At 36.7% G+C, this 27,200-nt stretch overlaps 1 protein-coding gene and 1 pseudogene across 1 annotated transcript in view; both read left to right on the forward strand.

The window, feature by feature from the left end:
- PDHX (pyruvate dehydrogenase complex component X) overlaps positions 1-25,412 on the forward strand; it is a 67,172-nt gene extending 41,760 nt beyond the window's left edge. Inside the window, exons 6-11 of the mRNA XM_032413895.1 lie at positions 4,220-4,394; positions 5,995-6,142; positions 13,067-13,125; positions 16,483-16,641; positions 21,060-21,124; positions 23,716-25,412. Of these exons, the coding sequence (XP_032269786.1) occupies positions 4,220-4,394; positions 5,995-6,142; positions 13,067-13,125; positions 16,483-16,641; positions 21,060-21,124; positions 23,716-23,974 (865 nt within the window). The 3' untranslated portion in view covers positions 23,975-25,412. The remainder of the gene's footprint in view (positions 1-4,219; positions 4,395-5,994; positions 6,143-13,066; positions 13,126-16,482; positions 16,642-21,059; positions 21,125-23,715) is intronic.
- LOC116638173 lies at positions 2,916-4,208 on the forward strand (annotated as a pseudogene).
- Positions 25,413-27,200: the final 1,788 nt, after the last annotated feature.

Below are 27,200 nucleotides of genomic sequence, written 5' to 3' on the forward strand. Positions count from 1 at the left end.
TTATTTTTGTTTGTTTATTTTTAACTGATGCCTGAGAGTAAACTGGTGATCCCCATATAAAGAAATGGATGTGTTTTGGATATGTCACTCTGATGCTAAACTTTAATTTGATTTAAAACCCAGATTAGTAATAGGTCTTATTAGATGTATTTAATTACCTTATATAATAGAAAGGGACTAGTAATGTTAGGCTATGACTTGTAAGAGCTCTTAAAAGCTAAATATCTTTTGTTGAAGGCATTTTTTCTGAATCAACAGAAGGCCTTATTGTATATCAGTGCTCATTTTTTTAAGATTTTATTTGTTTTATTTTAGAGAGCACAAGCAAGCGGGGGGAGGGGCAGAGGGAGAGAATCCTCAAGCAGACTCCCCACTGAGCACGGAGCCCGACATGGGGCTCAGTCCCCCCGACCCTGAGATCATGACCTGAGCTGAAATTAAAAGTTGGGTGCTCAACCAACTGAGCCACCCAGGCGCCCCCCAGTGCTCATATTTTTATTTATCTGGCTAGGGTTTTGGCTCATGGCATAAATCCCCGGAAAGGATATTGGCAGCCATTTACTTCACATTTAAATGTTACCATAATTAACTGGAAAATGGTGCTTTTGGTTATGAGTATAAGTAAATTAAAAATTAACTTCCAAAGAGAAGTAAGCTTGTTGTCAAAAGCCTCAACAATATATAAGGTCATTCCCTAGGCCACGTATCTCCTCTTCACCCTCGTTCTTTCCATTCCCATCACCGTGTTGTGTGCACAGCACATGCTCTGAGAACCAGCACGGCCTCCAGTTACGCCCGTGCCGCTTTTTGTGTGACGGGTTGGAGGCCATGGTCAGGAGGTCCTACATTTAGCTTTAGATTAGGTAGATCACATTTTGTCATTCAATCCCAGACTTGCTGTTAATCTGAGATGTACTGGATTCTATCCTAGTCTGTTCATGTGAGAAAAAAGTATTTTGACTCTGCCTTGGTTTATATTTGCATATTATGTGCACAGGTATGAGAAAAGTAGTAGCAAATGCACAGGCTCTGGAGTTGGCCATACCTGGGTTTGATGCCGCCCTGGCTTCATCTTTTAACCCTCTCCTCCTTGTTCACTGCTCTTTCCACACTGGCCTGCCTTCTGTTTTTAGAAGCAGCTGTATTTTCCCTGCCTAGAAACATACTTTCCCCAGCTCTTCTTGTGGCTTGCTCCTTCACGTCATTCCACACAAATACCACGTCCTTGGGCCTTCCCCGACCATCCATCCTCTTTTCAAAGAGCCCCTCCTCTCATCTGTCACTCATGTCGTTATTCTGCTTTATTTTCTTCATAGCACATCACTACTGTCATTTGTTTGCCTGATTAATACAGACTTTTCTGTGGAATAAAGTGTCTTGTTTAACGCTGTATCCTCAACACCTGCAATAGAGTAGGTGCTTGAGAAATACTGACTTACGCTTGGAATTTAACCTCTCTAAGCCTACTTACTCATTGATGGATTGGGAGTAATAATACCTCCCTCACAGGGCTGGTGTAAGATTACATAATTAACATAAGCACAGTACAGGCTTAAGAGGCTCATTTTCTCACTTTTACTCCCACTTTCAGTGCTTATTAGGGATCCAAGATGGTAAAACATTTAAGAGTTCTTCCGTCAATCTGACCTCTCTTGTTAAGTGTCAGCTCTTTAATTTTGAAACAAGTAAGTTCATTGTTCTTAGTGTTAACTCCATGGACCCCTTTTTGGACTGGGTATAAAGCATGGACTCTCCTAACTAAAAACGGTATCAGTACTATGGGGGGGTTCCTCTAATAATGTGCCCCAGGTTGGAACATGCTTGCCTGGGTCAGTTTTCTATTACTGCATAACAAATTACTACAAACTTAGCAGCTTAAAACAGTACCTGTTTATTATCTAACAGTTTTGTAGGTCAGAAGTCAGGGCCCAGCATGGCTGGGTTCTCAGCTTCCGGTCACGAGGTTGAAATGAAGGTTTTTGGCCAGGGCTAGGGTCTCATCTAAAGGTTGGATGGAGTCCTCTTCCAAGCTCATATGGTTGTTGGCAGAATTCAGTTCTATCTATCAGAACTCAGTCAATCTATCAGAATTCAGTCTTTGAGACTCTGGCGCCCCTGGTTGGCTTTTAGCCAAGGACTGGTCCCAGCTCCTGGAGGCCTCCCTCAGGTCCTTGCCGTGTACTCATCTCCACAAATGCTTATTCCCTTCTCCAGTGCCAGCAGGAGAATCTCTCTCAATTCAAATCTCTTCTTCCAGGAATTCCTGGTTCCTTTTAAAGGGCTTAACTGATATGTCTGATCCCTCCAGGGTAATTTTACTTTTGCTTTTTGATGAACTTAATGCCAACTGATTGAGGACCTTAATTAGGTCTGCAAAGTCCATCACCTTTGTCTTGTAACCTAATCATGGGAGCCCATCCATCATCCTCAGGCCCACCCATACTCACAAGGGATTATGTGGGCTGTGTACACCGGGTAATAATTCTATACATACAAGAATATTGGAGCCATCCATCTCAGAATTCTCTACCATGTTGCCATAAGATATTAAGTAAAAGGGTTTGTTTAGGGGAGGATGATTGTCATTTCTAATATGCCCAGCAGATGCTAGGTTTTCCCCCTCATAATTCTTTTGATAAACAATAATAAATAAACTGTGTTTGAGAAATTTAAGTAATGTAATTTGCCTTTTTTTTTTTTTTTAAAGATTTTATTTATTTATTTGACAGAGAGAGAGATAGCGAGAGCAGGAACACAAGCAGCGGGAGTGGGAGAGGGAGAAGCAGGCTTCCCGCCGAGCAGGGAGCCCAGTGTGGGACTCGATCCCAGGACCCTGGGATCATGACATGAGCCGAAGGCAGACGCTTAACAACTGAGCCACCCAGGCGCCCTGTAATTTGCCTTTAAATTTGTGTCACCATGATGTTGTTTTTAGATTATGTAAAACCTTTTTAAAGAAATTTTTAGATTAAAAACATTTTTTAAGCTCTTTCTGCCATCTTTCTGTGCCGCCATAATGGTGCGCATGAATGTCCTGGCAGATGCTCTCAAGAGCATTAACAATGCTGAAAAGAGAAGCAAATGCCAGGTTCTTATTAGGCCGTGCTCCAAAGTCATCGTCCGGTTTCTCACTGTAATGATGAAGCATGGTTACATTGGCAAATTTGAAATCATTGATGATCACAGAGCGGGGAAAATTGCTGTGAACCTCACGGACAGGTTAAACAAGTGTGGAGTGATCGGCCCCAGATTTGATGTACAATTGAAAGATCTAAAAAATGGCAGAATAACCTGCTCCCATCCTGCCAGTTTGGTTTCATTTTACTGATAGCCTCAGCTGGCATCATGGACCATGAAGAAGCAAGACGAAAATACACAGGAGGGAAAATCCTGGGATTCTTTTTCTAGGGATGTAATACATATGTGCAAATAAAATGGCACAATGGGGGAACAAAAAAGAAAACATTTTTTAAAATGTAAAATTTTGTTTTTGGAAAGGGTTCTTTTGAATTGTCAGATATTATAATTTTTGCAAAAGCCATTTTGTTTAAGAGATTGTATTACTTCATACCCACTATAACTTAGCATAGATCGAAAGCTTGATATATGTAGTAATCTAATTAAATCCTTTTAAAAACCAAAGATACCTTTAATGCAAGTTAAGTCTATTACTAGTTTAGTTATCTTTCATTCTGAATGATGCTGTGGGTTAGGTTTATTTCATTGGATGGTGCTGACAACATATTGAGCAATATAAAATGGTGTGATTTCCTGGCCATAAAAAGGGTAATTTGCACTAGAAAATCCAATGATTTAGTACATATCCTAATGAAAGTTGTAATGAACTTGACATTTTCTGAATGCCATGTGAAAATTGACAAGTATAAAAAATGAGACTATGGTTTAATTTATGAATTGTTCATCTATCAGATGATACCCCCCTCAAAAAAAGACTAATTTCTTTTTTAAAGATACCTACACCCAATACTTTGATAAATCTGAATTGTTTAGTTTTTGAAAATGTCCAAGTATTCTAGTGGGTGAATAATGTAAATCAGCAGACCAGATAAGATTTGCTTGCTTAACTCAAATGATTCATTTTGCATTATTTTAGCCTTGACTTCTCTCTAGTTCAGTACCTTCCCCCCACACCTCATCTCCGCTTTCTGAACATTCTGTTCCTTGTTGCTAATCATGGTTCTCTATCTGTTATCTTCAGGGATGCTCTCAAACTGTTCCAGTTGAAAGAAATGGGCAAGATTACCGAATCCAGACCCACCCCAGCCCCTCCAGCCACTCCCATGGTGCCTCTGCCCGCACAGGCCATACCTACGCCACCTTATCCACGGCCGATGATCCCACCGCTATCAACTCCTGGACAACCTAATGTAGCGGTAATATCATTTGAGTAGATTTGGGGTTTTTTTTCAGATTTCAGTGAGAAAGAAAACAAGAACCATTACTGTCTCATTTACAAGTGATTCTACCAGTCCATTTTAGTAGTAGCTGAAAGTGATAAAGAGGAAATACTCCAAATGCTTTGTTTTGCAGACTCCTAGCGCAAACCCGATTTGTTTGTATGGTGCTAACTTCCAAATTCAGTGCCATATGTGTATGCTCTGTAATTACGGTACTTTTCATGTAGCTTTTCTTGGGTGTGGTACTATTAATTGGTAGCTGCCACTAGCCCTCTTCTGTGGCTGTTTGATTTTGACTGAGGGAATGGATAGTCTCACTGTGAAGAACTACAGAGACTGCACTGCTAGACATTCTTTGTCAGATGCAGGCAGTGTAACAGCCCCTTTTTTGTTGTCAAAATATTCCATTTTTGCCTCTTTTTACCTCCTTTTCCTAGTATCTTTCATGTCATTTGCTTCCAATCAGAAGAAATGCAGGATAATCAGGTTCATGTAAAACTGAATGGGCACTTAGAAACTAAACACACAAACCTATCCTGCTCTTTCTCATGGAGAGATACATTTCAGTATATTTTAAAATAGTTGCAAACAGTATAAATTTCATGGGAAACAAAATTTTTTAGTGTAAATTCATGATTCATGACTGCACATACAAAACATTTATTTGTAATCAAATCTTACATTTTTAAGAAGTAGGTTATTCAAATTAAGAAGATAAACCTGACTTTGAAATTTTAATGGTATATAGTGAGCATTTATTCTATTTGAACAAGTACTCTGCCAAAATAAAATGTTTAGTTTCCTAAGAAATCACGTGTATTTTTAGCTGCTTAGTTATTTTTCTGAAGTGATTGTGATCTGGTCCCAGAATGGAGCGAAGGACAACAAAGGAATCACATATAGTTTAAGGTCCATCCTGCTTTTGTTAAAGGTTCAAGGAACAGAGTGGAAAAGCTACAGTAGAATTACAGGAAGATTTTATTATCTCACCTATACTTTATATTGTGAAGTTTTAGGAAATAGGGTACTCATGTGATTTCTTTTTTAAATTAACAAACCAAAATAGAAATAGTTTGGCAGATTATCCTATAAATATATTGAATTATCTTTTTCTACTGCATGCCATTTATAAGTAAGAATTGTCTGTTGTTGGTTTGTTGAATTGTATGCTTTGAGTTTTATTAAGAAGTGATATTTGCAATAGAAGCTGCTTACAGGTGGTATGTGTGTGTGTCTGTCTCTCTTGTCTCTGTTTCACACACATACACACACACGGGAGAATTATTCATGACTTGGGAGATTTCTTTTTGATCATCTTAAACATAGTAACATAAGACAACCCATTTAAAACTAAAACATGAATTTTACTATTTTCTACACTCATGTACTATAAAGTTAAAACTCTTTGGATTTCTTATATTCCTCCGTATACTAAGAATTTTTACTAGTACTTTTCCTATACTAATCTTTAATTATTACCAAAAGCTAAGTCACTGAGACTAGATTTTAGCTATGGAGTTTGTTTTTTCCACTTCCATATTTATGGTTTAATGGACAAATTGCAATTTCTTTACAGGGCACATTCACTGAGATCCCTGCTAGCAATGTTCGAAGAGTTATTGCCAAGAGGTTAACTGAATCTAAGAGTACCGTACCACATGCATATGCCACTGCTGACTGTGACCTCGGAGCTGTTTTAGAAGCTAGACAAAGTCTGGTCAAAGGTTAGTAAAGTTAAATTTACTTAATACAATACACATGCTAACTGTCATGAAATCCTTTACTTGTAAAGGCACACTGTATAGCTTTTTATTTCAGTTTCATCATCTGGATGTATTTTAGTGCTAGAGAAAAGAATTGGCTCACTTTTCCTGTAAGAAACAAACTGGTTCCCTAGTACTGAGTAAATCATGCTTTTTGGTACGATACCTGAATAAAGCAGTCCTTATTAACATTCTAGAAAGTACAAAATCCCAAACTTAATGTTTTAGATGTTACGTGTATCTTAGATATTCTTCTGCCTAATACAAATTTTAATTTTGTATTTATTCTTCAAAGTGAACTTTCAGGTTATGAAATTTGCGGTGTACCTCCCAGCAATCAGTTAAAACTAAGGTTGCTGGGAGACATAACGAATTTTTAGCATGAACGGATGTTTTCTTTCTTTCTTTCCAGTCTGTGTGGTTTTTATTTCATTCTCGTGCTTTGTTGTGCTGGCTAAGACCTCTGGTACAGTAATGAATGTCGTGGTGAAAGCGGACTTTTGCCTTGTTCTTGATCTTAGGAAAAACATTCCATCTTTAACATCAGCTGTAGGTTTTTTGTAGATTCCTTATTTTAGGTTGAGGAAATTTATATTCCTAATTTGCTGAGAGTTTTAAGCATAAATGGATGTTGAATTTTATCATATGCTTTTGTGCATCCTTTGAGATAATCTTTCCTTTTTCACTCTGTTATTTTGGTCAGTTATATTGGTTGATTTCCAGATGTTGAATTAACCTTGTATTCCCCATATAAAACTCATTAATCATTAATTTTCTCATCTATTTATTGATCTCATTTTCTAAAATTTTGCTAAGAATTGGGGTGCCCAGGTGGCTCAGTCGGTTAAGTGTCTGCCTTCAGCTCAGGTCATGATCCCAGGGTCCTGGGGTCAAGCCCCGCATCGGGCTCCCTGCTCAGCGGGAAGCCTGCTTCTCCCTCTCCCACTCCCCCTGCTTGTGTTCCCTCTCTCTCTCTCTGTCAAATAAATAAAAATCTCAAAAAAATAAATAAAGTAAATTTGCTAAGAATCATTATACCTGTGCACATGAGAAAACCCTGTAGTTTACCTTTTTTTGAAGATACTTTTTTCTGTGTTTGTTACCAGATTTCACAGAATGAGTTGGAAATGTTTCCTTCTCCTTTATTTTCTGGAAGAGTTTGGGTAGAATTAGTTTATTTCCTTTCTAATTGTTTGGTAGAATTCACCATTGAAGCTATCTAGGCCTGTGATTTTCTTTGTGGGGAGATTTTTAACTATGAATTCAATTTTTAAAAGTAAGTATAAGTTCTCTGTTTCTTCTTGAATGAGCTTTAGTAGTTTTTGTCTTTCAAGGAATTTGTTTATGTTATCTAAGCAATGAAATTTACAGTAGTCCCCCCTCATCTGCAGGAATACATTCCAGGACCCCCAGTGGATGCCTGCAACCTCTGATGGTACAAAACCCTATATATACTATGCTTTCTCCTATGCATACATACTTATGATAAACTTTAATTTAAAAATTAGACACAGTGAGAGATTAACAATAATAATAAAATAGAACAATTATAATGATATGCTGTAATCAAAGTTAAGTGAATGTGGTCTCTCTGTCTCTAAATATTGTACTGTACTCACCGTTCTTGTGATGCTGAGATAACATGCCCACGTGATGAGATGACATGAGGTAAATGACATAGGCATTGTGACATAGCATTAGGCTACTGGTGGCCATCTGACAATAAGTCAGGAGGATCATCTGCTTCTGGGCTTTTGACCACAGGTGGCTGAAACTGTGGAAAGCAGAACCGTGAATAAGGGGGTCTATGGTATTGGCATAAAGCTGTTCATAATGTTACCTTATTATACTTCTAACATCTATATAATCTGAAGTGATATCCTCATTTTCGATATTAGTAATTTGTGGCTTCTTACTTTCTTGATCAAGCTGGCTGGGGATTTATCAGTTTTATTGATCTCTTCAAATAATCCATGTTTGATTTCATTAACTTTCTCCATTTTTATAATTTTCTTTTCATTGATTTCTGCTCTTAACCTTTATTCTTTTTTTCTGTTTGCTTTCAGTTTAATTTGCTCTTTTGTTTTCTAGTTTCTTAAGGCTAAAGCTGAGATCAATATAATATAACAAACCTTATTCCTAACATAAGCATATAAGGCTTTTAAGGTCCCTTTTGGCAGTGCTTTAGATGAATTCCACAAAATTTGATGTGTTTTATTTTTCTTTACATTCAATTCAAGATGTTTTCTATTTTTCCTTGTGTATCTTTTTTGATCCATGAATTATTTCGAATGTAAGTATAATTTCCAAATATTTGGGGACTTTTCAGCCTTTCTTTTATGATTTCTTCCTTAGCTCCATTGTGCTTAGAGAACATTCTTTGTATGATTGAAATATTTTTAAATTTTTTGAGATTTTATAGTCATAATATGGTCTATCTTGATGAATGTTTCATGTGTATTTGAGAAGAATGTGTGTTCTACTTTTTTTTTTTTTTTTTTAAGATTATTTATTTATTTGAGAGAGAGAAAGCAGAGCAAGCAGGAGAGAACATGAGTCAGGGGGAGGGGCAGAAGGAGAGGGAGAAGCAGGCTCCCTGCTGAGCAGGGTCCTGAGATCATGACCTGCACCAAAGGCAGATGTTTAACTGACTGAGCCACCCAGGCACCCCTCTACTTTTTTTTTAAGATTTTATTTATTTTGAGAGAGAGAGCCCACAAGCAGGGGGAGGGGCAGAGGCAAGAGGGAGAAAGAGAAAGAAAGAATCTCAAGCAAACTCTGCACTGAGTGCAAAGCCCAACGTGGAGCTCGAAATCACAACCCTGAGATCATGACCTGAGCTGAAATTCAGTCGATGCTTAACCGACTGAGCCACCCAGATAGCCCCTGAAAAGAATGTGTATTCTACTTTTGAGGAGTGTTCTTTAAATGTCAGGTGAGGTTGGCTGGTAGTAGTGTTCATGTCTTTTATATCCTTACTGGTTTCCTGTGTGTTCTATCAATTCTTGGAAGAAGAGTGTTGAAACTCCCAATTATAATTATGGATTCGTCTATTTCCCCTTTGAGTTCTGTCAGTTTTTACATCATTTTGAAGATCTGTAATTAGGCACATAACACATTTAGGGTTTTGATGTGTTCCTGATGAATAGATGTATCATGGAATGTCCCTGTCCACTCCTGTTGTAATCTTTCTTACCCCAAAGCCTTCCTTATCTGATATTGATACAGTTAGTCCAACTTTCTTTGATTAATGTTTTTATATCTTTTTATATTTTTTTTTACTGCTAACTTACCTGTCTCTTTATATTTAAACTGACTTCTTGCAGACAGCATATAATTTTTCTTTGTTTTTTGTCTAATCCTATACTGTCTTTTATGTATTTAGACCATTCACATTTCATAATTTTGTCCTTTCTTTTTGCTTTGTACTATTTTCCTTTGTACCATTTTGTCCTTTGTTTTTATTTGTCCCATCTCTTCTTCCTTTTTTTTTTTCCTGTTTCCTTGCCTTTTTTTGGATTGGTTACTTTTTAAGTTTTGATTCCATTTTATTTCTATTTTACCTTTCTCTCTCTTTTGTGGTGGTTTCCTTAAGGTTTACAATATGATTCTTTAACTCATCACAGTCTACCTTCAAATTTTTATCACATCCCTTCATGTGTAATGTAAGAACTTTACAACAATATATTACATTTTCCCCCTTCTATCCTTTGTGCTGTTGTTGTCATGTTTTATTTCTACCTATGGTATAAGCCCCAGCATATATGCTTGATGTTTTTTTGCTTTAGCAAATCAACTGTGTTTTAAAGAATTTTAAAAATGAGGGGCACCTGGATGGCTCAGTAGGTTGAGCATGTGACTCATGATTTCAGCTCAGGTCATGATCTCAGTGTCATGAGATCGAGCCCCATATCCAGCTCTGTGCTGAACATGGAGCCTGCTTGGGATTCTCTCTCCCTCTGCCCTTACCCCCTGGCTTGTGCACTTGCTTGCACATGCTCTCTCTCTCATAAACAAACTGTGTTTATCCTGTTTGGGTTTCTCTCAGCTTCTTGGATTTGTGGTTTGTTGTCTTTCATTGATTTTGGAAAGCTCCTAGCCATTAGTTTTCACTATATTTTCTGCTCCGTGTGTTTTATTTTTGGAACTCTGATTATAAATGTTCAACTGTTTGAATTGTCCAAAGCTCTTAGATCCCCTATTCTTTTTTTGTTCATCCTTTTTTTTTCTCTTTGTGTTTCTGTTTGGATAATTTTTGTTGATCTAGCTTCAATGTCACTGACTCTTTTCTCAGCTATGTTTAGTCTGTGAAGCTTAACGAAAAAGTATTTATCTTTGATTGCATGTTTTTTTCCCCTAACTCTCCATTGGAATGTTTTTAGAGTTTCCATCTCTCTGCTGATATCCCCATCTGTTCATGCGCATTGTCCCGTACTTTGTCCCATATTTTCCCATACTCTGACAGTGGTTAATCATTTCATGTGTTTGTCCTTCTTCAGAGGGGAATCCTTACCCTTGACATTCAATTCACTTGTTTGCCTTGTAACCTCGACTCCCTAACAGACTCAAGAGAAGTTACGATTTTGTAACTTCTCCTGCTTTTTCCCCTACCCTATTAGGGTGGGAAAAATGTTCTCTTGTGGCTTTCTACATCTTAAGAGACAGCAGGACTGGTATTTCAGTTTAAATACAGACTTTGGAGAATTCATATGAAGACAACCTGACAGCTTTTAAAAGTTCAAGGAAATAAATGGAAAGCTTACTTCAGAGAAAATTAACAATATTCAAAAAGTTAATCCTGGAAGCTCCCCTTATAGGTTTTAGGTGTACTTGCTTAGTCATGATACAGAGATCATTAGGGGAGTAATTTTCCTGCTTTCTTCCTTTCATGAGGCAGAAGAGAGTACTATTTCAGTGGAGAGATGGATTAGTTTAGTATCTTTTCATCGTCCAAGTTTTGTATGTCCTTGCAACTAGGAAGTTTCTAGGGGGTCTCCAAAGAGCCCACATTATTTATCTTCAGTCCTCTTTCTTATATAGTTATATAACATTCTGTAAGCATGTTTACACTGTTTTGTAATGATATGCAAATGAAAATATTTAATATTCCCTCAGAAACTATTTCCTATTCTCAGTGTCACCAACAGTCTCCTTACTATATATTTGAAAATTTCCATAATAAAGAGTTAAAAATAAAAGATCTTGAAAAAAAAAATCTCCCTTGTACTTTTTTGATTTTCAATGCCTGTTAGAAATGTCATGTGAGAAATTGGACATATAAGTCTGAAACTCCTGATGCATCAGGATAAGAGGTAGCATTTGAAGGAATCATCACCATATGAATGGTATCAAAATCCTGGAGCAGAAAGTTCTTGCCTGGGAAGATGCCACCATTAAGAGGAAGGGATGGAAAATGAGTGAGTAGTAAAGAGTGGAAGAAAACACAGGAGAGTACAGTGACATAGAAGCCAGTAAGAAGAAATGTTTCATGATGAAGAAAGTGATCAGCTCCAGAGTACAAAATGTTGGATATGATGAGGGCAGAGAATTTAGGTGAGCACTGTGGACTCCGGCAGTAGATAAAGAATCATCAGCTGGTGGGTGGTGTGGGAAGTTTTCACTGTGGCTACCTATAGATGCTAGATAAAGTGCGAAGGAGGTTGAGGGAGCCATGAAAGGTAAGCATAATGGGTTCATCAAATATGTCCACATACTTGAATTTATGCAGACCGTATCTTTTGTATGTGGTTATCATTAAAATTCTGTAAGCACTGGAAATCCACTTCTATTTCTACTCCTAAAGGGGTTTTAAACAAGCAAACAAAAATATTTATATCTCTGGAAATCTGGATTAAAAGAACTAGGAACTGGATGAGCAGGTGGTGGTTACTATGACAGTTTGGCAGTATTTGGATTTATGGTAATTCATCTAATGTCTTTCTGAAATCCCCAGCGTGCCTTTGGAATGAGCTATCATTCATGTAAAATTCCATGATACTATAGTAACAGGATTTGTGTATCTTGCCACATACCATTGACTAGATATTGATCTTAAATTTTTTTTCTTGAAGCTTTTGCAATAGAGAATCAAGTGTAGTTTACATTTTTCAACACTTTCCTACCCACCGGGAAAAGCAAAAGTGTAAATCAAGTGCTTTCATTATGATCAGCTCGGTGGGAAGGGAGGGGACCTTAGCTTTATCTTGAAATCATTATGTATACTGGAAGGAAATTGATTCAAATGGAATCACCATAAAACTAGACAGAAAACCTCATTTTGTTCGTTGCACTAGGGCCTGTGCCAACATTGCTTCATCTTTGGCTTTGCTATATCCTGTTTCGTTAAGTGAAAAAGCAGCTCGGTGGTCTTAAATTTTTTTGGTACACACTCCATTTGTAAAAAATTGCTCTCTCTAGATAAAGGTAGATATGTAGATAGATACAGATATCTTTAAAATGACTGTATGTTACCACTGTTCTAGTATAATCAATATATTATAAAGCATATGCAGAATAAAGACATTTGAAAAGGGTGAGAGAAAAAATGAACCACCATAGACCATTTGTGTTTTTAGAGACATAGGAGTTGGTTCCTTTCTTTCTAATTATGGTTATAATGTGCCCTTCAGGTTCTCGTGTATGATATCTGAGCAATTTAAAAGAATTGTAATCAAGGTGCAGAAGTAATCTTTTACATTTATGGTTAATATTACTTATGCAGAACCTCATATAAGTTTTTCTAATCAGGGGACTCTTACTAAGTGAACCAGCAAAAACCTATAATATTTTTATGATAATTTGTTAATGAACAAGTTTGAAATCATAATGGCCAATGTTAAAGTTTCATTATGAGCGCTAATTTTGATACGCTTGGTTTTCTTTCAGATGACATTAAAGTGTCAGTGAACGATTTTATCATCAAGGCTGCAGCTGTTACCCTTAAAGTACGTAGCAGACCCCAAATCATTTCGGCTTCTACAGTGGTCTCATGTCTTGGGATTTTCATATGATAAATAGAACTGTCATTTTTAAGTCACAAAAATTGTATAATTTTATTGCTAAAAATATTATACCATTTAATCTCACTCCCTCAGTTTTATAGATGAAACTGAGAATCAGTGGGCCTTACAACTAATTATAGCAGAATAAAGACCATTTATTCAGCAAATACTAACTGATCCCCTGTCATGCGCTGAATACATTATAGGCATTTAGAGAAACAGTAGGAACAAAAGCCTACATGTTCTCTGCTCTCCTGGAGATTATAGTCTAGTTGAGAGAGACCAATATTTGTCAGATAGTCAAAGTGCTGAGGAGGAAGAGAAAGACCCTGCTACAGAATAGGAGGGGTGTCATGGTGCACACAGTTAGGCAAGGAAGGCCTCTCTGGCAAGGTGGTAACTGAGCCAAGGCCTGGAAGAGAGGGTGTGAGCCGCAGAGCTATCAGAAGAGTGCACCAGGCAGAGGGAACTGCAGACAGAGGCTGGGGGAAGGGGACACTGCCATTCAGACATGGCGTCGGGGATACTGTTTCTGGAGGAAAGAAGGTAGCGGATGAGATTAAACAGAAGAAAGAGAGAGGAGTTACGAGGGCCCCGAAGCCGGTGAAGCCTTGGCGGCCATGGAAGGACTGGGGATTTTATTATGAAGGAGAAGGAAGCCTTTGGAGGGTTTTGAGAGAGGACTGACATCCTACTTAAATTTTAAAAAGAAAAAGACTGTTCTGGTGCTTTGTGGAAAACAGCCGACAGGGAAGCCGGGGGGGGGGAGGGGGGGGGGGGGAGGGCAGCAGTGCGCTCTCCGGGAGGCTATGGACGAGGACAATGGTTTGGGGTAAGGTGGCAGCTAGCGGTGAAGCTGGGGTGAAGGTGAGATTTGGGATACATTTCAGAGGTAGAGCCAGCAAGATTTGCTTATAGATTAAATGTGGGGTGAAGGACCAGGACTTTGGCCCAAGCAGTGGGAGGAGTGGAGTTTTCCACTTACTGACATGGGGAAGGTGGGAGAGGAGCAGGTTTGAGGTAGGAGTCTAGAGTTGGATTTGGATCTGAAACCCAGCCTTCCTGCCTTCTTGCTCTGCACCATTTTCTGTCCTGTCTTTCTTTCCATGACTAGGCTATTTTTCTGGATCACTGCATGTTAGGTGCTATATTTAATGTATATTTATAAGGAATTTATTTTTATTTCTTGAACAATACAGTAATAGAGAATTTTGAAGTCATGCATTTTCTTAGCCATTCATATAATAAGTGTTTGTATGGCTTTTGTCTTTTGATCGAATAATATTTTGAATTATATTAGTGATTTTCTAATTATGAATCATTCCTGTCCTCCTTAAGTGAATTTCTAGTGGTCATTACATTTCATTTCATAATTTTGTATCAGGAGCCATAAGTAATTGTAATTTACATTTTGTGCTAGTTTTGTCAGGCTTTCTTTTTTTAAATCAGTGGCTTCTTAAGTGAATTTGGATTCTTCCCCCCCTTTCCTTTCTCTGTGCTTATTTCAATATTATAAAGGTTTTTATTTCTTGAAGCTTTAAGGAATTCACCAGTAAAAATATCTGAGTCTAGTTCTGTTTTGAGGAGGGAGCCTTGGCAACTTTCTCATTTTTCCCCATAATTATTGAGCGGTTTAATTTTCAGCTTTTTCTTGAATCGATTTTGGAAACCTGTATTCCCAGAAAAATCACTCATTTCATCTGGATTCCCAAACTCACTAGCCCAGAGTCATTTAAATTTGCTTCTTATAATATTTTAATATTATAATCCTCAATGCTGGCATTATGCTAAACTCTGTCTTGCTTTTATTATTGCATATGGGTGTTCTCAGTCCATTTATATTGTTGCCTTATGTATTCCTTCCTTCATTTCCTTACCTTCAGATTGGAATTATATTAGACTTTGGTTGAAAATATTTTGTTAGGAAATGTGAATGTGTAATTATTATAGTTATGAATATGAATAAGAAGGTTTAAGTGTATGAATTTTCTTCTGACTACAACTGAGGCTACATCCCATGGGTTTTTGTTACATAGCTCTGTAATTACATTTATTTGCCAGATATTCCTCACTTGGGAGGGTTTTTTTTTCCTCTTTTACTTTAGTGTTCTCTATAAAGAATTTTAAATCTTCTGGGGGTTTGGGGCTTCACTGTTAATTATTTTGACATAAACGAGCTTTGATTACTTTGAATGAAGGAGCCTTGAGAGATGGAGAAGTGCAAAGAGCAGATGGAAGCAGTGCAGTGGAGGGGCACCTGGGTGGCTCAGTCGTCTGAGCGTCGGACTCTTGATTTTGGCTCCAGTCATGATCTCAGGTTGTGAGATTGAGCCCCATGTTGGGCTCTGCGCTGGGTGTGGAGCCCACTTAAGATTCTCTCTCCCCATCTCCCTCTGCCTGCTCCCCCACCACTCGTGCACGTGCTGTCTCTCTTAAAAATCAAAACAAAACAAAAACTATGCAGTGGGAGTGAACATAGCAGGACGATGAGAAGCTCGAGTACGGTGGGGAATGCATCTCCAGGGAGTGGTCAGAAGTACAGTTAGGTAGGCTGTTAATCAAAGCAAAGAATTTTTGAGAAGAGAAATTTGTTTGTGATTTCTGTTTTTCACCATCAGTTTCTCTATGATATTTGGCAACAGTGTCGTACATACTGTCTCCAGGCGTTTACTGATTTCTTCTGCTCTTTTCATCCTCCATGTAGTTGTATGTGTGTTAAATACAAGCATGCTCAGACATTTATCACATGTTTATGAAGCCTAGGAAATCTTTCTTAAAGAGGGAAGTCACTTATTAAGGGTTGGATGGATCTCCCAGGGCTGCACTAGGAAATTGGGCTTTCTACATTGCCACCAGAATAGTATGATTGAATCGTTACCCCGTCCCCTCCCCTCCTCTCCTCAAGGCCATCTCAGTCAGCATATGAGACAGGAAGTATAACAAATGTTAAATGCTTTTTAGCAATCAGGTTTAACAAAGGGAGACCTTTTTTTAACCATGATTTATTGTAAAGAGATCAAAACATGTACATCAGCGTTTCCTCAAGCTTGCTTCAAGAAGCATGGTATGTTTATTCTTCCCGAACACAGAAAATGACATTTAACACAGAGATCCAAACCATTGTTTCAAACCAAATCTTCATTTATTTGCTTCTGTCTACTATACTCACTTCCAAAAATGCATAATAATGCTATTTTTCTGTAACCACTTTGGCCTAAAGCTGCTTTTTAAAAAAATTGAAAAAAAAAAAATAAAGCTGCTTCTTTAGAGTAACATGTTTTTTCTGGTTCTGTTTCCTAGCAAATGCCAGATGTTAATGTAAGCTGGGATGGAGAGGGCCCAAAGCAACTGCCCTTTATTGACATTTCAGTGGCTGTGGCAACAGATAAAGGTTTAATTACACCAATCATAAAAGATGCTGCTGCTAAGGGTATACAGGAAATTGCTGACTCTGTAAAGGTATGTCTTAAATACTGTGCTTTCAGAATGTTAGTATTTACTTTCTGGTAAAGTCGTGACATCATCTAGTCACACTATATGGAGATTTTAAGTTTTAATCCAGGTATGACCCACTTTAAGAACATGTAACATTCAAGAGTTCAGGAAAAAACATACAGTTAAATGAGGATCAACTGCATTCAAGTTATAGGTGAATGCTTTATTTCCCAAAGTCTAGAATTCAACTCTAACGATGGTATTTTAGGTGGTTTTAACGTTAAAGCTGAAACCATATTCCTGTGCAGGTGGTAATGGAAAGACCTCACTGTTCACAGCATTTTATTCTTCAAAGTTGTTATATTTTATTCATTTCCTCTCTAGAATTGAGACCACTAAAAGTACTTAATATTCCAGAAGCAAAAGTATGGAATTTTTCCTGAGTTTCTTTAAAAGCAGTTTTTATAGCTCTAATATGGAGGAGTCTGATTTTCCCCCAAATATTCCATTGAATCAGCAGGAACACAGGCAGTAGGTCAGCTCTGACAACTACTATAATTTCCAAAGGTACTTTTTGACAGAAGTCTCATGGCTCTTATAAGAGTGTTAGAATTAAAAAATTTTAGGTTCATTTAAGTAAGTGATTCTTTTTTTTTCATTTACCAACGACCAGTTGTATGTATAGTGGATGAACCAGTTATAAGGAGGAATTAAAAGTAGAGCATCAGATTTCTTTGGAGAGCTGACAGTATATACAGAGGCGATCAAGTTGCCCAAAATACATGAAGACAAGTTAATCTCCTTTTAAAAGCACACCCTTGGAATCTTCCAGTTAGATATAATTAAGGGTGACCTTAGTGGAATAGACATTTTTAGGTCTTCACTCCTCTTTGAAAAGATTTGCAGTGTGTTTTTATAGATAAAAATGTAACTTTTTCTTAATTGAGTGGTGGTATTAATTTGACTGGTTCAAAAGTCAAAGTAATTAGATTGGTTTACTAAGGTAGTTATGTGCCTTTTGTTCATCACATGTTTTCAACAATAATGAGAATTCGTGTATTTTAGTGTTTTTGTGAAATTCAAATGAAATTACATTTAACTATAGAGTTAGAATTTTCATATATATTCTTTATATATTTTTTTCTTATTTTTAATATTTGTATATTAAATTTTTAAAATTAACCATTCCAGGAAGGTTTCTTTGATTTTGATCAATTTACTAATTCTACTATGATAATACATAGTCTGTTCCTTGTATCCTGGAAGAACCTACGTTGAGGTGGTAAGGAGGCAGTGTGAGCAGCCTCTCAGCGATGGGAAGGGCAGTCTTAACCCTTTGGAATGTTCCACGGCCTCTGGTGGTCCTCGAGGCTTTCCTCTCATTCCCAGCAATCCTTAAGGTTTACTCCGCTCTGGCTACTCTGTGCTTCCCATTCTCCCTGCTTCTCTCTCCCACCCTGCTGTCTATGATGAACACTCCACTCTCTGTTCTTAGGATATACCAGCCATTAGGCTAAGCACTTTATTTAATCCTATTAGCCCCACATTATAGTTGAAACCTTAATTTCCCCATTTCAAAATTGAGGAAACAGAGTTATAGTACCTTTAGGAAATTTGCCAAGGTGATGCATCTAGAAAGCAGTAGAAGTGAGGATTTATTTAAATCTGGGCATTTCTCAGTTCAAATGCCACTTTCTTAGGCCTTCCATAGCTAAAGTAGCTTCCTGACATTACCCTGTTTTACTGTCTTTATGCAGTTGATCAGTCTTTGAGGTTACCTTGTTTATTTGTTGATCCTTCTCTCTTCCCTCCTGTCTGACATTGAGGGTCTTGTTCTTGCCATATAACTAATTCTACAAGAGTGCGTGGAAGATCATAGATGCTCAGTGAATTTATATTTTTAATTTTCAATAAAAAATCTTACCGAGATTAATTTTTTAAGGAGTTTGCGGCTCTCTGGAACTCCATCTGTGGACCCAGGTTAGAATACCTGCACTAAGTTTTTACTTCTTGACCCTCACAAGCCTCAGGGATGTCATTGTGTGGTACTAAAGGCATGCCTCAGCTGAGTTCAAGTTTGTATTCCCTAAATATAAAGTAATATAGTAATAAGCCTTAGATCCCATGTTATTCTTAATTCTTCATTAATTTTAACAGTCTTAAAAGACAGAGGTAAAGTTTTCCTCTATTTACGCAGATTTTTTAAATGAATTAATAAAGAATGTAACGTATTTTAGAAATATTTGCTGGTCATCTTATATTTCATCCTTTTAGCTGGAGGCTTCAGGTAGCTTGTGCTTTGATTTTAAGTTTATATTGCTGGGAAATCCCAGTGAGAATTAGCAATTTTCAAAACCAGTGCTCCTCAGAATTATTCTTATTCCAAGCTTTTAGAGTTCATTGGTAGAAATATCCTGCTGATGTGTTTAGGGTCTACAGAGGTTTTTTTTTTTTTCCTTTTTTTTCTCTCTCCCTTTTTTTTTTTTTAATGTGGGCTTGCAATCCAGTTTTTTAAATGAATGTCTGTGTTATTTGTTTTTAGCCTCATAACTCAGCAAGATTGTTGAGATCATCTGCCTTTAAAGAAATGCCTTTCAAAGTTCATATGATACATGCCTGTTTATATCATGTGAACAGTCACATTGCTTAAGGCAGAAAAAACACATTTGTAGATTGTCCTCTCTATTTCTGATAGTCCAAGGACCACACAAGTCTAAGTTCATCTTTTCAGTTTTCATTTTGGATCCAAGTAATTTTATAAATAACTACATCCAACTGGTATAAATATGTAGTTTTCTCAACTCTCAGAAAGTCACAGTGATATGTTGAGATCATTTTTAGACTTTTAAAGAATGTTTTTATTTTTCAAAAATTAAGTCCTCTCTGGTTTAAAAAAATTCTTTTTAGATTTTATTTATTTATTTGAGAGAGAGAGACAGAGATAGAGCACAAGTGGGGAGGAGAGGGAGAAGCAGGCTTCCCACAGAGCAGGGAACCTGATACGGGACTCGATCCCAGGACCCCAGGATCATGACCTGAGCCGAAGGCAGACGCTTAACCAACTGAGCCACCCAGGCGCCCAAGTCTTCTCTGGTTTAAAATTTAACAGTTGTCGGGGCGCATGGGTGGCTCAGTTGATTAAATGACTGCCTTCGACTCAGGTCATGATCTCAGGGTCCCGGGATCGAGTCCCGCATCGGGCTCCCTGCTCAGCGGGGAGGCTGCTTCTCCATCTGACCCTACCCCCTCTCATGCTCTCTCTCTCTCTCTCTCTCATTCTCTCTCCCTCAAATAAATAAATAAAAATCTTTAAAAAAAAATTTCACAGTTGTCAACAGTGACTGTAATTGTACCTATGTAAGCTGTATAGTACCGAAAATTAAGCCTCAGATTTATTTCATCTCCCCAAATGACAATAGTTTCATTTTTCTCTTCCACTCATAAATTAGTTCATTATTAATTTTTCATATGTAATGACTCTACCTCCGTTCCTTTGTTTTTGAAGCATTCAAAAATAAAAACGTAAGTGTGGTTAATTGCAAGTGCAAGTAAAGGAAAATTTAACTACTTAGTGTCACTCTCAGAGTGTCATCTGTCTTTCCCTCTGTCAGTTTTTAGAAATCAGTTTTGCCAATAGTGATATGAAATTACTACATTCTTCTATTTCTCATGGCAGTGCAAATTGGACTAGCTCATTCAGGAAATGCCTCGGCTGTAAATCAAGAACCAAGAAAATGTTTATGTTCTAGGGCTTTATAATTCCACTTCTGAAAATTTATATGAAATAATTGAAAAACCAGTGAACCAAATTAAAACACTGGGGACATGACTGAATTGTGGCAGATGTAGTCTTTAGAATGTTAAGCAGACATTAAAAAACCATTTATAAAGACTAACAACCCAGAAGATGGGTTATAATATTGGGAGTGAAATACAAAATTCTACTTTTTTTTTTTTTACAACTCTCTGAAGTTATATATATGTATATGTTATATGTAAAAAAGAAGCAAACACTGAAAGATGAAAACTAATACATTGGTTGTGGGTTTGTTGCCATTGGACAACTATTTAAAAGCTACCGGGTTGACAAGAATGGCTTCTTCTAATATTCTGTGTCTTACAAGAAAAAACTCCTATAGACAAATTTTACTGTATCTATAGAAAACAGTGAAACCTTCTGCATAGTAATGGTGTACAGGGTAATTCTAATACTTGAAGAATTTTTAAAGGGAAGTAATTTTTGTAGAGTTTCGATTTACATCTTCAGCTTCTTAGACTATTTGCGCTCTAACTTGTTCATTTTTTAATTGTATTAGAGACAATAAAGTCAAATCAAGGCACATGAGAGATGAGCATGTACTCTCTACAAATATTTTAAGTGACAAAATCAGGCTGTAATATAGTATTGGTTGTCATGCTGTATTTGTATTTTTCTTTCCCAGGCTCTATCAAAGAAAGCAAGAGATGGAAAACTGTTACCTGAAGAATACCAGGGAGGATCTTTTAGGTAATATTTAAACTCTTAATTATCGGTAGCGTCAAACAGGTATCAGACCTAGGAGTCTGTGTCAATCTGTTTCATTTATTTTTTGAAACAATTTTTTTAATCGAAGCAACGTATCAGGGCTAGTAGGAACCCATTAGGGTTAGCTAGTTAACCCATTCAGGTATTTCAGAATGACATCCAGGTTCTGAAACTTTAAAAAAATATATATTTATAAATACAATACATTTATAAACCTCAACTTTTTCTACTTGTGATCTCTTATTTTAAGGTACTTTGGAGGAAAACATTAATACTTAGACCCTTTAGTTATCATCAGCTCTGTTTTTAAGTGTCACTTATACACGGTGTAATATACTGAGTACAGCATGAATGTTTCAAAAAGCGGAGAAACCTGTGTAACCAACCAAAGCAAGATGTAGACCATTACCAGCATCCCGGAAGCTTCCCTTTACCCCTTCCTAAGTATCCCCCTTGCCAAGGTAACCACTCTTCTGAAAATCATCACCGTAGATTTGTTTTGCTACCTTTTTCTTTATATAAATAATATATATTCCTTAGTGTCTGACTTCTTTTACTCAATATTAATGTCTGTGAGATTAACCACATTGCAGTGTGAAGCAGTTTATTATTATTGCAGTATACACTCTTTTATAGTATATTGTATAAGTATGCCAGTATCCATTTTACTGTTGGGCATTTGTCATTGTTTACAGTTTGATGCTATGACAAATAATGGCACCATGAACATTCTTATTATTAGCATCTTACGGTGAATATATTTGTTGCATAGATCTGCAAGTGAAATCCCTGAATTAAAAGCGTTAATGGATACTGCCAAACAATTTTCCAAAATGGTTATACAAATTTATACTTCTAGTAACAGTGTATGAGAATTCTCATTGCTTCATATTCTCACCAACACTTAGTAATGTTAGGTTTTAAATTGTAACAGTTCTTGGAGTGTGTAGTGATACTCTTTGTGGTCAGGGAAATGCAAAGCCTTTTGAGTATCTGGTAACTTACCAGATAAAGTACCTGTTGATGTCTTGTGTCCATTTTTAAAAATGATATGTGGGGGTTTATTTCCAAATACACAGACCTTTATAGGATATATATTATTTCAGATATCTTTTCCCACTCTGTCCCTTGCCTTTGGAACTTTCCTCATGGTGTTTTTTAATGAACACAGTTCTGAATTTTAATTAAATTCTATTGTTTTTTGTTTTTTGTTTTTTTTTTTACAGCTGGTACTATTTGTTCTATGTGGAATTATTGCCTATTCCAGAATCATGATGTTATTTTTCTGTGCTATTTTCTAGAAGCTTTATAACTTTTCACATGTAGATCACAATCCATCTAAAACTGGATTTTGTGTGTGGTATGAAGATAAAGGTCAAGATTCTTTTTTTCCCCCTATGGATATTATATTGACCCAGCATCACTTATTGAAAAGCTTACTCCATAGCACTGAGAAAGTGACTGTGTATGTGTTTGGTCTGTTCTGTGTTCTGTCTTCAGTTGGCCTGTTTGTCCATCCCTTGCTCGATACCACTAAGCAATAACTTTTGATATCTGGTAAGGAAAGTCTTCTAATTTTGTTCACCCTCAAGATGGTCTTTCCTGGCTCTTTATATTTTCAAATAAATTTTAGAATCAACTTATCACTTTCAATATACAGACACATACATAGAAACCTTGCTGGAGTTTTGTTGTTGTTGTTTGTGTTTTTTGGGGTTTTTTTTTAAGATTTTATTTATTTATTTATTTATGGAGGGAGAGAGCACGAGTGAGGGGAGGGGCAGAGGGAGAGGGAGAGAGAATCTCAAGCAGACACCGCGCTGAGCGCAGATGTATGGCTCGAGATCCCACGACTCTGAGATCATGACCTGAGCCAAAATCAAGAAACCTTGCTAGAGTGTTGATTGGGATTGCATTAAATCTTTTGATCAGTTTGAGGATTCAGTCTTTACAGCATTGAGTCTTCCAGGCAGTGAACATGGTATAAACCATTGTTCAGTTCTTTGGTTTCTATCAGTTCTGTTTTATAATCTTCTATACAGAGGTCTTACATTTTTTTCATTAGATGTATTTCTTAATATTTGGTTTTTGCTACTACTTTAAATGGTATTGTTTTAAAATTTCATTTTTTAACTACAGCAACCTGTATATAGATATAAAATGGATTTTTATATTGACATTTTTATCTAGTGACTTAGCTAAATTATGAATCCTACTAGTTTATCTATAGAGTCTTAAATTTTCTGTGTACGCTCAGTTCATCTGTGAATATTGACTGTTTTATTTCTTTTTTTTTCTTTTTCTTTCTTCTTATATTTAATTATTTCTTTTTCTTGTCATAATCCACTGCCAAGGACTTCAGTTCATGCTGAATGAATGTTTGTATTAGATACACTATTTATATGTGTGTTGTTTTTTTGATACTATTGTACATGGTATCTTTGTCTTTGGTCTTTGAATAACTTGGTATAGGGTTCTGTGTCACCGTTTTTTAGTAGAGTAAAAACATGCTTCCGGGAAAGGGTTCTTTGATTGAGGACATGCCACCTTCAGAGCTTTTTGTTTTCCCCTAGTATTTCCAACTTGGGCATGTTTGGCATCGACGAATTTACTGCAGTGATCAACCCTCCTCAGGCCTGCATACTGGCTGTTGGGAGATTCCGACCTGTGCTCAAGCTGGAGCAGGACGAAGAGGGGAATGCCAGGTTGCAGCAGCACCAGCTTATAACAGTCACGATGTCAAGTGACAGCCGAGTGGTGGACGATGAACTGGCTACCAGGTTTCTTGAAAATTTTAAAGCAAACCTGGAGAATCCTATCCGACTGGCCTAGTCCTCCAAGATAAGAAGTTGGTCTTGGGCTTAGTTTATTGTATAGCTGTTACCAGAACCTACACTATAGGAAAACAATTAGGTATATAAGCGTGAAGTGGGTGAGTTGTTTATTTATTCAAGGTGAACAAGTTTGGCCCGAGTTGTCTTCATTTTCAGTTTGGATTTAATGGTATAGAAATAAATAACAAACTGTAACTAATAAAAGAGAACATTTGGTTAGATCCATTTTTAACTTCTGGTGCTCGATGTAAATTAAATGTTTGGCTCATTTGAGCATTTTAGACTATTGAAAATGTATGATAAATTGTAAAATTGAAAAATTGTTAGAACTAATTATGTTGAAATTAGAAGTGATCTTCAAAGAGAGGCCCATCAATTTAAGCAGTGGGACCTCACTTTTTATAAGCACTGCTCTAGATATACTTGAACAGTTTAATATGTACAGTTTATTCTGGATAGTAGTAATAAATAAGGATCACATTGTATTAGGGGTTATGGCAACATTATTGAATTTTTTATGTATATAAAGCCATAGGTCTTAGAGTGGTTTCTGTCAATCTTATTTTTTACTTCTATGACACTGTGAACTTCTAAAGAGGAAGAATTAAGTCAAAAATAAGAGAGACCAAAAAATTTTTTTCAGTAATAAACTATAGTTAAAATATATAGATTTTCTGAAATAAACTGCTCACCTTCATATTAAGTTGGAATATATTAAAATAAATTATGCTATTTCCTACCAAACATTTTAAATTAGTGTTACTTTAAACACAAAATGTTGGGGGGTTTTAGTGCATTTTAATCAAGTTTGTATTGTGCAATAAATGTGAGAAAATATAAAAATTTCTATTGTATTTTAAATGTTAGGACAAAGAAGTTTAGCGAAACCTTGAAGTAGGTTAGTAATTTGCTTGGAACAGCTTATAAGGAATTCTACAGGAGGAAAGAAAGAATTTAAACTTCATATGACATTAGGAAAACAATGGATATGGAATGTAAAACTTTGAAAGAGAGTGGAAGGGAGAGCTTATGAAGTAGGCAAGAACTCTCCTTTTTATTCCATCAGTAGTATGAAATTTTCACTAATTAATTGTAAAAGTTCAAAGAATTTATTTCTCTCTTTTAACAACTTTGCTACAGTTGGTAAGTTAACTGTACTGAAATTGGGTAGTTAAATTTAATTAACCAGTCCCAGAAAGGCTTGTGTTGGTATCTCCTGCCGGAAATCACCAGAAAAAAAGACCCATGTGGTACAAGGTGTATGGTATGACAGCACACTACTTAGTCCTGAACCAAAGAGCTTCTAAAACAATTAGAGCCCCAATACATCAGTTGTTAAGAATATGCTTAACCCAATTACTCAGTTTCAACAAGCTGTTTTTCCAAAGTAGCCTTCAAAACTTCTGTTTAATAGTTACACTGAAAATTATAACCAAATGCTATTTTCAAAATAACTTTTATAAGTTACATTGCTTTCAGTTTTAACTGAAATTATTTGTTTTCCTAGTTTTTTAAAAAGATTTTATTTATTTATTTAGAGAGCATGAACAGAAAGGAGGGGCAGAGGGAGAGGGAGAATCTCAAGCAGACTCGGAGCTGAGCATAGAACCTGACGTGGGGCTCTCTCACAACCCTGACATCATGACCTGAGCCGAAATCGAGTGTTGGACACTTAACCAACTGAGCCACCCAGGCGCCCCGATTTTTTTCCTAATTTTTATATCTGAGGAACAGAACACAAGATAGCCATAAATAAGCCTTGGCTTGGAGTTCTGTTCTCCACGGACCGTTGTGCATCAACAGTAGTGTATCTGTTTCCCTGTCAGTGAAATGGGTGCTGAGATGCACTGCAGCCTGCTTTATAAAGTTATGAACTGCACAGGAGAAATGCCGTATACATTTAAGACATTTTGACTTTTCATGGGTTGACCTTTCAGCTTTTGGTACAAATGCTCTTTCATTCTGACTAAAAGCATTTTCTCGAATATTCATACTGATTATGTAAGGAAATTGCTGTAACACTGATTTGAGAAAGAGGTACAGTAAACTTGGTTTGGGTTACTATAGAGAACAAACTATGTGCTGCACGGGCAGTCTCCCTCCCCCATTTTATTTATTTATTTTTATTTATTTATAAATATATATATTATTCTGTATATATATAATAGATATTTATTTGTAGTAGTGACAGTTATCACACTGAGAGAATATAAAAATTAAATTTTATATTTATATTCTCATTTAAACAGGGAAAATGAATAAAATCTGGGGAGACTTCTAAGGAAAAGGTGACACACATTTCAGTTAACACTTGGGCATGAAAATAAATATCCGTGAATATTAGAATTTATAAGTCAAATGGTCCTGCTCTGATTGCAATTTCTGGTTGACATTTACAGATGGAGTTTGTTCACTGTATTGTGGCATCGATACACTGCTCGCCCAACTCCTTTGTTTGAAACATTCCAGTCCATATAAAAGACTTACATGGACTGGAACAGGTACCTTACATGTGGTGTCAAATGGAACTGTTATTTTTAGAATGTTTTTTTCTTTTTTGCCTTTTGGACTTAATTTCACACTAAATTGTATAGGCCAGGCGTTTGAGCATTGTGTTAAAAGTAAAGCTAGGTTTCTAACCTTTTAACTGAAAGATAGGTGGTGCTGTGAGTTAAGGGATTGTAGTTAGAGTGTGGGAGAAAAATTAAAATGGCATTTAAATCTTCGTGTTCAAGGGAAATGTGTCCTCATTACGCACTGCCTCATGATGGACTTTGTCTCCGGTGACGTGAAGAAGTAAAAGAACTAAGTATGTTGCAGGTAAGAATTAACCATTAATTTAAATATGATCTTATTCATGGGACACTTCTGTTGAATTTTGAAGAAGGAAGTAACAGTGCAGAATTGCTGTGAGGTTAGTCTCTGGCCACAATGTGCAAGGCAGGTCAAAACAGGGCAAGGACAGCGGGCAACAGGAACCATCTGGATACTTTTGCATTAATGAGAGCGTGAGTTGACTAGATTCTGCACTAGGTCAGGGGATTTTAAAGAAGGGAGAAAATGAAGAATATTGTACATGTCAGTTTGCTGTGGCATATTATGAATATACGGGGCGGGCGTGTACGATGTGGCAAGAGTGATGAAATTTCCTGGGCCAGATCACAGTCCCCCACGGCCCGTGCATCGCCAGTCTCCAAAAGGTTAGTTATGTACAGCAGATGGTA

Source organism: Phoca vitulina, unplaced genomic scaffold, assembly GCF_004348235.1.
Source record: "Phoca vitulina isolate PV1807 unplaced genomic scaffold, GSC_HSeal_1.0 scaffold16, whole genome shotgun sequence".
NCBI classification, from domain to species: domain Eukaryota; kingdom Metazoa; phylum Chordata; class Mammalia; order Carnivora; family Phocidae; genus Phoca; species Phoca vitulina.